The sequence below is a fragment of the Ascidiella aspersa genome, chromosome 2 (genome assembly GCF_963924565.1).
Source record: "Ascidiella aspersa chromosome 2, kaAscAspe10.2, whole genome shotgun sequence".
Lineage (NCBI taxonomy): Eukaryota > Metazoa > Chordata > Ascidiacea > Phlebobranchia > Ascidiidae > Ascidiella > Ascidiella aspersa.
Window position 1 is genome coordinate 1,384,625 of NC_139448.1, and position 11,392 is coordinate 1,396,016.

At 36.9% G+C, this 11,392-nt stretch overlaps 2 protein-coding genes across 2 annotated transcripts; both read left to right on the forward strand.

Annotated features, from left to right (window-relative positions):
• Positions 1-1,496: 1,496 nt before the first annotated feature.
• Positions 1,497-4,043, forward strand: LOC146163054 (MAGUK p55 subfamily member 2-like). The gene has a single exon (XM_083383101.1). It carries the CDS (start codon positions 1,577-1,579, stop codon positions 3,119-3,121), a length of 1,545 nt encoding a protein of 514 aa, XP_083239227.1. The 5' UTR covers positions 1,497-1,576; the 3' UTR covers positions 3,122-4,043.
• Positions 4,044-4,048: 5 nt separating this feature from the next.
• On the forward strand, positions 4,049-10,807 carry LOC146163055 (EGF domain-specific O-linked N-acetylglucosamine transferase-like). Its single transcript, XM_083383100.1, has 10 exons — positions 4,049-4,211; positions 4,589-4,699; positions 4,957-5,054; positions 5,538-5,717; positions 6,460-6,676; positions 7,581-7,745; positions 8,166-8,390; positions 9,085-9,224; positions 9,637-9,762; positions 10,490-10,807. The coding sequence occupies exons 1-10, from the start codon at positions 4,062-4,064 to the stop codon at positions 10,641-10,643; spliced, it is 1,566 nt and encodes a 521-aa protein (XP_083239226.1). The 5' UTR covers positions 4,049-4,061; the 3' UTR covers positions 10,644-10,807.
• The last annotated feature ends 585 nt before the right edge of the window (positions 10,808-11,392 follow it).

Here is an 11,392-nt window from a genome sequence, read left to right on the forward strand (position 1 = left end):
CAACTCGGAACTTAAATGGGTAATTAAACACTTATTAGCGCATCGAGCATAACCAGGGAGTCGAACCGTTTGACTTTTCCGGTTCAGGTTCCGTTCGGGTTCAAGGATTTTTTCGCAATACGGTTCAGTTTCGGTTCGGAGCAATTTAAAAGTTCCGGTTCAGCTCCGGTTCGAACATCGTTATTCAAAACCGGTTCATAAAGTTCCAGTTCAGATACAATATAATTTGCGTTAAGTCTCAAAATGTGGGTCGATAAATTTAGAGAATAATCTTTGAATTGTAAGTCATTTAATCTAAGTTACGTGACTTATTAAAAAAACAGCAACTCAATATTGAAATATCTAAAAAATAAAAAATGAACGATTTTTTTATTCAATATTCATATTTTTTTCATAAAATTTCGAACATGGCGTAACTTGACTCTGCAAAAATAGAAGTTGTGACGTCATGCTGGAGCGAACCGCTTTTATTTACAGGTTCGGTTAAGTTTCAGGTATTTTCAAATTATTCGGTTCAGTTCCGGTTCGGCTCCTTAAAATCTCATAAAAATCGGTTAAGGTTTGGTTGCGGTTCGGAAAAAATTGACCCAAAACCGGTTCATAAAGTTCCGGTTCGGTTCCGGTTCGACTCCCTGATCATAACAAGTTACAAAAATTATCGCATAGAGTACTTATATTTTAAACTTTCTATGCACTGTTAACCAGCTGGAAAATAATATGACGTCACAATACTGGATCATAGGTCAAGGTTAGATAGCGTTGCAAAAATAATGATTGTGCAGATAATGTTAATAAATATTACTTTAACTGACGCAACAGTTTAAGCTTGCATAAGATATGACTGTTGATAAAATCTTTAGAAGCTTTGTTCCAAGAAGTCGTCGATCGACTTTCAATGTTTATTGCATAATTAAAAAATCGTGCAATTGTGTAAATAAACATAATTTACCAAATATGCAGCAAAACTTGGTTGTGTAAAGTCATCTTTTTGAAAATACTTCTTTAAGTCTCGATTGTTGTTCTGGAAAATCAGCTAATAAAATCTTTTTTTTTAATTAATTAATTAATTTCAATGAAATAAAACAAAGGTAATAAATATAAGATACTTTAATTCACAGCCTAGAATCCTAGATACAAATGGTTGCAGAAGCACATTTTTTGGCTGTCATTATCAAAGCTGTCATTGTCCAGTCAACTGCTTTAAAATGTTTAATAAAGTTACTCAATGCTGCATAATTATCATTTTCGATTAAGTGACAATCTAATAAATTCACAGTGATTTTTCATTTTTGAGGATGATACTTTTGTTTTCAGTCAAGGTGTAAGTCAATACACATTATTAACTTGCTATATTTGTTTTAACCTTGGTCTGTTATTTAATTTAGAACTTTATTAAGTTAATTCAATAAATTTATACCAGTGTAAGGTGTAAACAGTGCAACTTAGATCATGTGAGTTTGATGAAGAATAACATCACAATATTTTGCAGGCTTATATTAAAATCACTGAACTTTGTTAATCAGTTATTAACCACATGGAATAAGCTTCTTCCTTCACTTTCCACAAAGTTGTCCAAATGCCTCAGGAGACGAGCCATTCATCGATCCAAGAAGTTCTGAACAAACTCAACCAGATTCCCAAGGAACAACCCAATGTGATAAAGTCTGATGTACAGTTTTTAAAATACATGATGGATTGTCCAGTTGTCCAGTCCCTAGCCCTCGCCCACGACACACTTGGTCATAGCGGACTCGCAAGTCCCGAGCGTGGAGACGCAGTTCGACTCGTTACCGACTTTCTATCAATTGAACAAGATGACAATGATTCAACCATTGAGGAGCTGAGTGTGATTTTGCAGAAGCCATTTTTACAAAGCTTGCTCGCAGCCCACGACACAATCGCTGAGCAGCGAAGACTGGAACAGTTGTTCGCAGCGCAAACCCAACAATCGGAGAGACGTACTTCAGCCACTAGTGCGTTTAAGAATGCAATTCGAATCATCGGTCTCACTAAGCGTCCAAACGAAGCGATGGGCCTTATGGTAGCTGAAGTCAACCATCAAGTTGTTGTTACGAGGGTAATTCATGGCGGACTCATTCATAAACAAGGTTTGTTGAATGTGGGGGATGTTATCAAGGAAGTGAACGGAAAACCTGTCAAGGGCGACCCAGAAGTATTGAAGGACTATTTCAGCAAACCTAACACCTCATTTATTCTGAAGGTAATTCCAAGTCTCGTGAAATCCATCTCGAAAGACCCGATTTACATGAGGTGTAATTTCACTTATGATGCTTCAAAGGACACTGAAGTTCCTGGCAAAGATGTTGGCTTGTCGTTTAACATGCATGACGTGCTGGAGATTGTCGACCGCCGTGACATGCGCTGGTGGCAGGCCCGGCATGTCAGTGGCACTGGCGAACCTGCCGGTAGAGCTGGCCTCATTCCAAGCCCACAGTTCCAGGACCGCCGAGTTGCTTCGGGCATTGAGTCGGAAACAAGGAAGTCTGTGAGTGAAATGTACAAGTTCTCAAACTTTTCAAAGTTCGACGAACAGTGTTCTCATTACGAGGAAGTCACAAGAATGCCAGCTTTTTCTCGAAAAGTTGTGGCCGTGATATCCGACGACAAATCGGTGGGGTCAAAGTTGAAACTTAAGCTGCCGGAACTCTTCAAAGGCGTTTACAAAGTGCCCGTTACTCACACTTCAAATGCGAGCCTAAAGTCTGACTGCTTGTATTCTGTTGTGGAAAAAGCAGATATTTTGAATGCAATCAAGAATAATGACTACTTTGAGTACACATCCAGTGCTGATCACATATACGGAGTGAAATATGATTCTATAAGGAATGTAATCAAGGCCAAAAAGGTGTGTGTGATAAACATGGCTTCAAAGAACCTAAAGTTTGTCATGAACTCTGAGTTTATGCCGTTTGTGATTCATCTGAAAGACACAACCTTATCTGGACAAAGCTCTCCCGACAATGACATCCCAACGTACGCACATATGGTCAACTTAACACTTCCCTTCACAAATCTTGGTGAAACTTGCCAAAAAGTTCATCAACATCTACAGGAATCCAACAGCCAAGCTCAGTGGCTGCCAATAAGCTGGGTCTACTAACTTCTCAACACTCTAAATGTCAAGGTTTTGATGAAAATATTTTTGTTTGTAAAGTTTAACTGTAAAAAGATACAAAAAAATATTTTTGATAAAACGATTTGTTCCCCCATTTTGTGTGATTTAAGTTCTAAGTATGCCAGCTTTCTTAATATGAGTTACACATCGTTCTTGCATTTTTTAGCTTTATTTTCGCAATCTAGTTCCAAATGCAGTTTAGTAGCAGCTCCTCCACTTTCTTGTCAACTTCAAATATTGCTTCATTTGTGCAATTTTTTTTGTAGTTATAGAAACAACAGGCTTTTCTCTTGCTGGGCCTAATGTCACAAAAAAGTAATTCATAAAACCATAACTATATATATCCTGTAAATACATATTCACGGTACTCTTCGTAAAATGTTTCATATTTTTGTTTGCTCATTCAATAAATAATAGTTCAGCAAAACAATTATATTGCTGAGATGCAATAAAAGTGAGCCAACTTCAATTTTGTGATAAATCATCTGTTTGTGCTGCTTTTAAAATTTATTTCTGCCATCTCAAACATTGTGTAAACTTTTTATGCAATTATTGTGGATACAAATCAAAGTTGATGTATTGTTTGTAATTTATGGCCTGTATGTCATTTTTTATATCAATTCAATTAAAAAGGGCATGAAAACATTTTGCAAATAAGTATATATATTAGTGGGCTTTCATCATATTTTGGTCAACCATTTTTACACCAAGTTCTTTCATTAGTGATGTTATGGGTACTCAAGCAATATTATGTTTCTATAATATTTTTGTTAATAATGAGAAAATTCACAAAATAACAAACCCCTCAAAATGCTTCATTCCGTGGTGATCGCTTGTATTCTGTGCCAATTGTTCACAATGGTGTTTAGTTTGGGTAGAATTGCAATTTGTTTTGTGTTTTACTTAGGGGTAAATATGCCTGAACATGTTTGTAGAAGCTTGTGTGATTATATTGATAAGTTGTGGATCAACGAGCAGCTCTGTTCTTGATGTGCATCGAGAACATCTTCCACTTGTCATCAAGAGTCATCCTCACTTGGAGGAAGAATGCAAGAGAAATGCAAACTGCTCCGTTGTAAGCGAATGCTTTAAATATTATCAACCTTTAAATGTAAATATGTGGGTTTCGTTTGTGATTGAACTTTAAATTTTTTGTGCCCAAAATAAGTTGTTTCATTCTAAAACTAGTTTTATCCAGTTTTGAAATGGTTTTAATCATTCTGTACAAATACTGTTCTTTGTAACATGATGCACAAGTTTCCATAGTCATTTCAAGTTAAAAATATAGATGTATGTTGATTTTATTCGATATTATGGCTTTAAGATTTTTATTGAAATTACTTTTCTTTGTGTGTAAATAATTTATTTGACTTAAGTTATAAATACTTTCACCTGGGTTCAATTGGTAGTTTGAGAATCTATTTTAATTATTGATGTCCTAAATGTTTTTAGGATGTTGGGAAATGTTGGGGCTACGAAGACGATTGTTTGCTCGAATCAAGATTTGGTGAAGAAACAAAAAACTGTAAATCAGACTACTATAAAGAACACTTCTGGAATCATGTAAGTCTATGTCAAATTTGAACTTTATTTTGTTTAATTAAAAAAGTTGTTACAATAAAAACTAAAAAAATTAAATAAAAAACAAATTCTAAGATATTTACTTGTTACTTTAAATTTTCTCTTTTAATTATTTTAAATTTTTTTGTAAAGTTTTTTTTGGGTAAAATCCCAAGAAATTTAGTTGTTATGTTATCCTTTGTAGCATGTAGTTAGATTATGTTTACACTTTTAATTATTCTAACATTTTAAACATAAAGTTGGATTTTGGTTATGTGAGGAAATTACGAGAGGAATTCAAAAACCTTGAAATTTGTCGACCAATTGATAAAGATGACTCAATGCTGCAATGCTCGAGGTAAGCTTACGTACTTTGCTAATAACAAGGTTCAGCAACTGGATTCCATTGTCTGACAAAACCAGCCTTAAGTTCATGTTTTAGAAATGATAATTGCAGGTTTTCACTTAGCCTGTCTGTAAGGTTTGCCTTAATACTGGTTTACACATCGGACAACTATTAGTACAGATCCATTGGCCTGTTTTAAAAATCCCAAGTTGATTTTTAAATTTTCCAACTAACCATTTTTACTTTAAAATTTTGTAAAGTTTGTATTATATTTTAAACCACTGTTGATCGTAATGCTATATTAGCTACTCTTGTACTGTTAAGGTTGTGTGATTTATTGCTTTTCAATGTGCAAGCTTTATTTAAATATTTGCATAAGCCAATTATTTTAAATTTAAAGAACTGTTTTGTGTTGTAATAAAAATCCTACTTATTAAATATTACGGTGTTCCCAAACCTAAACATGATTTAGTAAAGAACCTCTTTTTGTTTCAGATACACAAGATTTTGCAAAGCGAAGAACATCTTCATAAACTTCCACAAAGTAATGGACGGGAAGTCAAACGACAAGTTTCGCGAGGATTTATTTGTTCCTGGGGACATCGGAGGGTTTTGTAAACTAGACAGAAACCTACTGAAGAAGCAAAACGAACACAAAAGTCCATTACAATCATGGTTTGATGATGACTTTAACTGGGCTGTTGTAAAATTTTGTATTGTTAAATTTAACATTAGGCTTGCGACTGAGTTTATTCACACAACTTTAGGTTACAATGCAGCTACCCATAAAACAAGAATTGTGTTCATGACCTTTACATCTGCCAGTGTTATTTAAACATGTAGTGAAACCTTTATAATGATCATACAAAAATAATGGCTTTTTATTGATTTACTAAAAAGGCCAACAATGATTTACCCGCAATAATATTTCAGCAATATAAGGATTGTTACTTTACTGAGTGAGCTATACACGCTTAATGTTAACCAATGAATTTATAACTCTTTGCACAATTTTTACAATTTTCGCAGAGTTAGTAAGTGTGTATTTTCAATGAATTAACTTAAAACTTTCTGTAAAGAACCACAAAAATTAAAAGCGATGTAGATGTAGTTTACAGTCCTGCTATATTTATATTTATAAATTTTCAGATTTCAATCTGCAAACAAAACAATATTTTCAATACTTGTGAGTGTTTATTACTCCCACAAATTTTTATACATGAAGCTCCTCCAAACTTAGTGGCTTTCAACCTTGATGTACGGCCGGCCCTTTCATGAGCTCTCATCAATTTCTACCCTTACTAAAAAGAAAGCACCATAGCTCCTTAAGGGGTCGAAGGCCCAAGCTAATAACCTTGCTATATCAGCGAACAGGTATTCCAGGCTATGAACTTATTTCTTGTTTTATTATTCTTAGGTACGCAGAACTGGAGAATTTCTCGGAGCTAGATTTCAACCCAATGCATGATTCAAAGCACTGTGACATCACAATCAACGAGACAGTGGTGTTTATGAAGATGGATTTTGGGGGGAACATGTTCCACCACTTCTGCGACTTCTTTAACTTGTACGTGAGCCAACATGTGAATGGATCGTGGTTTGGAAGGGACGTCCAGATCGTTATGTGGGACGCGGTCAGTAATTTCAGTTGGAGTGAACTTTAAGCTGTTTTGTTTTATTTGTGTTCCTTAAACTTTTTGACGGAAACATATTATATGCTTTTTTCTATCGTTTGTATTATAGAACATGTTAAAAATATAAAAACTAAGCCACAATGTTGAACATTTACCATCAATAATAAGCATGTGAATTACTGCAATCTAAGGTGGGTAATGACTAAGTGGTTGATGAGCATTGTTCACTTATTGTCTTGAAGCACTTTCCAATTCCTCTTTAACTCCCAGAATGTGCCAGGTTGAAAAAAGTTACCATATTATTGACAAAGTAGCAAAAATTCCATGCAATACAGTGACTTGCAAAAATCTTATTAATAATTTCTACAGTGGCGCAGTGCATTTATATGACGTTAAAGTACTGCAGCTAAAATGCAAAGTTTTGTGTACAGACAAATATAAAGCCATTAACCATTAATACTGCAACATTATTAAGGGTATTTATTTTTTAATTGCTTTAAATTCGTTCTTGCATTAGAAAATGTTTATATGATGTTAAAATTATAGGTTGTTGGCCCATGCTTACAAGTATCTAAAAAAATACTAGTTGCACAAATTCAAAACTTGATAATCTTCCATTACAATAGGCAAGTGTAATGCTTGGTACCAATATTTTAGATAAAAGTCTGGTATTCTGTTCCTATACCGAATGGCATCATTACTATGGTTAAAAAAGCAAAATTATATTAATATTAAATGTATTTATACAGGTTTGACCTAAATCATAACTGAGATGCACAAAATATTTGGTATCTAATGGCACTTATACCACCCTAGTATTGACCACTTCGCATTGGATATATACTCCGATCCAATCTTATCATCCCTAACCCCGATGCTAACTTAATCATCACAAACCATGCAGGCGACCTCCTTCTACCACGATCCATTCTCACTCACATGGAAAGTATTCAGCGACAAGCAGGTGGTTCCCCTGGTGGATTGGAGGGGCAAGAAGGTGTGCATTCGTGACGTCATGCTCCCCCTGCTACCACGGATGAGAGGGGGGCTCTACTATAACACATACGTGGTAAGTTGTTTGCCTGATGTTTAACACTGTTAGGGGTTGTTGTTGCTCACTTATGCATTTTTATATGGCTTCAAATATGTGATAAAACTTTAAATATCTAAAAAGACAGAGATTTAATAAAAAAAAGGTTAAAAATACAAAAAAACTTTAGATGTGATGAAACAGTGCAATATTCACCTTTCCAGATTTCTAGGTGCGTTTAAAATCCATGTGAAAGATATATCTTTTTTTTACTGTTGGCAAAATATGCTTACTGTGTTTTTTTAGTGCAAAGTGTCAATATAAATAATAGTGAAATTTTAGTATTTACTGCTCAAAAAACCCAGTGTTACCCATGGTACTCCTTGCTAAATGTGCCTACCACCAGTATTAAGGTTTCATTTAATCCATTAGCCTTATCCCACCCTGTTGTTACTTCAGCCTCAGGGTTGCGTTGGATCAAATCTGTTCAAGTCCTTCTCACAACACGTGACCCACCGACTCAAGCTGCCGCACGATGGCGTGCAGGAGCGCGGGGGGAAGCCCCTGCTGCGAGTGACGTTGCTGGAGCGGGGAAAACCCGACAATGAGAAGGTGTTCCGGAAGGTCAGCAACCAAAACGACCTGGTCAAGGTGCTCCGGGAATTCCCCGACTTCAAAGTTCAGGTAAAACCTAAAATGGTTTCAGTATTTTCTGTGCCGTAACGGTCTTTAGAAAGCTGTGGATTTTTTATCGTGTTTTCATATTATCTGGAGTCGGTTAGTTTTGTTGGAGTCGGACTCTAGACTCAAGTAAGACATCCGAGTCCGACGTGCGCATGCGCAGCACCAAATTTCGAAACTAATGACACCGCAAACTGTAAAGAGTAGTGATGATGAAATAGCATATGGTGAAATATTTTTCAACCATTTATTGGGTTTGGATGAGCTATAAGTGGATTGCTTAATATCCACGTTATTTTAGTTACGCCAATGAATGGAATACACGCTGTAGAGTCAGAGCTCGGGACTTGACGGAGTCGGTTAATTTGTCCAGTCAGACCCAAAATGTTTTAAACAGACTCCGCAGCCGTGTATTTAAGGCGACAAGCCTTGGTTCCCATCGTAGTTTCACGAACAATACAAATATGCCAGTTTAGACGCAGTGTTGTGGCTCGTTTATCTTTATTTCCCAAACAAACGATGTTTTGAATCAGAACATACTGGCGCAAGCCAATGTTTATCAACAAACATTTGATCATTATTATGTCGAGAGAATATAGACTGCGCCGCATGAAGAGGCGTAAAAACAGTTACACTTCCCCCAAAAACAGCTGTGTCTCCATAAAATCGTTTTATCCTAGCTCTTTGCTTCCCCCAGGTGGTTGAGTACGACTGGCGTTCGATGGATTTCTATGAGCAGCTGTCAATCACCCACAACAGCGACATATTTATCGGAATGCACGGGGCAGGGCTCACACATCTGCTCTTCCTGCCAGAGTGGGCCCTTGTATTCGAACTGTGAGTAACCGCTAGGGGCGCTAGAGCTGTAAGTAACCGCTAGGGGCGCTAGACATCCACTCAACTTACAGATTTTGTGTTTTTCTCGAAATTTGACTTACCCCTCTATTTTGTCATACTTTGTTAATTTTGGGCTAGAAACGTTAAATTGGACGAGGTTACGATCCAATACCCAACTATTGCTTCTCCAAACGTAAACTGACGCTCCTTCACCAAGGCTTTTTGACTCGATTTAAACGTACGTCTCCACCAGCAGAATAACTCTTCTCTAAAAATATATTTTTTGACAAAAGTTACCGGATAGCTTTCTTCCGCACTGCTTTGCCTTATAATTCTAAACCCTCATTATTGTGGCTCTTGTAAGTTTTAAGCCGTATTTTCGATTCTTGCACAAACCTTCTTTTTGTTGCAGCAACAACTGCGGTGACGCTGGTTGCTATAGCGACCTGGCCCGACTCAGGGGCGTTTCTTACTTGACTTGGTCAAACCGGGATCCATCTCACGAACCCAAGCCGTCAAGACAGGGGAAGCACCCGAGGTAAGGGCCATGTTTGGAACATCAAGAAAGTTGTTTATGTTTTTGTGCGACAATTTAGGCCAGTTCTTTCTAACCAGTGCGCCATGGAAAGTTGCCAGTAAATTAAAAAGTCATTCATAAGTATAAAACATATATTTTTTAATATAATCTACTTCCTCTTTCGGTTTAGCTCATTGACCATACAACAGTAAACAATTTAATGCTAATGTAATAAAATTTGCAATTTAAGTGACATATCAGCTGGTTTCGCTTGCCAGTTGCGCTATAACATGTTTAAGCACTAGTTTAGTGAGATCCAAACCCAGGCCAAATGTGGCAACATCATTATACCGCTGAATATTGTTTGAAAGATGTCCAACTTTTCTATTCGCTTATCATTTGGATATTCGGGTGCCTCCTTGTTGTGTGCTTAATTAGCACTACAAAATATTGTCATAAAATCTTAAAATATAAAAAAAAAGCTTAACAAATTTTAGCATGAAAGTTAGAAGACTTAGAAGTAGCCTTAAATTTGCATATAAAGAAGGTGGAAAAAACAAAATGTTTGTGGCAAAACATGTTTAATACAAATCGCTGAGTTAAACCAGTCAGAATTAAAATACATATTAGGTATGGAATCTGCCCGATACCAGCCCAGTATCCGTTAATACCGCCGACCCCTGTTTGTGAAGCCTGTGGTCTACATCTCAGGATAGCAGCCGGTGTGATTGCGATTGTGTTTTTCCAGGTACGGCGACAACCCCAAGTTCTGGGATTGGTGGTTCGATCCCCGGCGCTTCCGTGAGCTGATGCGGGAAGCCAGAAGCAGGGTTCTGGAGCATCCGCTTTTCAAGGAGGCTTGGAAGAAGAAGTTTGGGAAAAGTGGGAAGAGCGAGTTGTAGGCGAATGATGACGCGGATTTAAACCAGGACTGTGAAGTCGGTCTGTAACACTCCAAAGTCCTACTTCAGCCAAACTTACCGAATAGAATCCGATCCCATATCCGTGTATTCCACTCATATATTAAAACCAAGATGGATATACAGCAACCCGCTCATAGTAGTGTCATATATATATATATACTTACAATAAATGGTTGGAAAATATTTCACCTTTGCAATTTACAGTTGGCGGCCATATCAGTTTCGATACTTGCTACTGCGCATGCGCACATTCGACACTAAATAAACCGACTCCGCAGGCCCGGTTTAAGAAACCATTTTTCGTGTTTCTAGAATTCGACTAAACCCAACAAATTGCGTTCTACTCATCGTGCCAAAATTCTTGCTTGTAGGCGGGTTTAAGCCAGGGTTGTGAAGTCGGTCTGTACACCTTAATACCGACTCCAGCCAAACTTGCGGATTATGTCGAGTCCTACTCGTATCCTTGTATTCCACTCTTACATTAAAACCAAGATGAATATACAGCAAGCCACTCTTAGAGGTGCCATATACCTCATCCACCCACAATACATGGTTGGGAAATATTCCGCCTTTACATTTTACAGTTTGCTGTCTAAACCTGTTCTGCGCACGCGCAAGTCCAACTCTAAATACACCGACTCCGCCTAGTCCTGGTTTAAGGAACTATTTTCATGTTTCTAGATTTAAATTAAAGCCGACAAATTGTGTTCTACCTAATGTGCCAAAAT

What these genes read in the sequence shown, in the direction of transcription:
- LOC146163055 (XM_083383100.1), top strand. Translation starts at nt 4,062, where the DNA reads ATGTTTGTAGAAGCTTGTGTGATTATATTGATAAGTTGTGGATCAACG. An exon ending in AAAAGTCCATTACAATCATG is followed by an intron (nt 5,718 to 6,459) that starts GTTTGATGATGA and finishes TATTATTCTTAG; the next exon opens with GTACGCAGAACTGGAGAATT. An exon ending in TGGGCCCTTGTATTCGAACT is followed by an intron (nt 9,225 to 9,636) that starts GTGAGTAACCGC and finishes TTTTTGTTGCAG; the next exon opens with CAACAACTGCGGTGACGCTG.
- LOC146163054 (XM_083383101.1), top strand. Translation starts at nt 1,577, where the DNA reads ATGCCTCAGGAGACGAGCCATTCATCGATCCAAGAAGTTCTGAACAAA.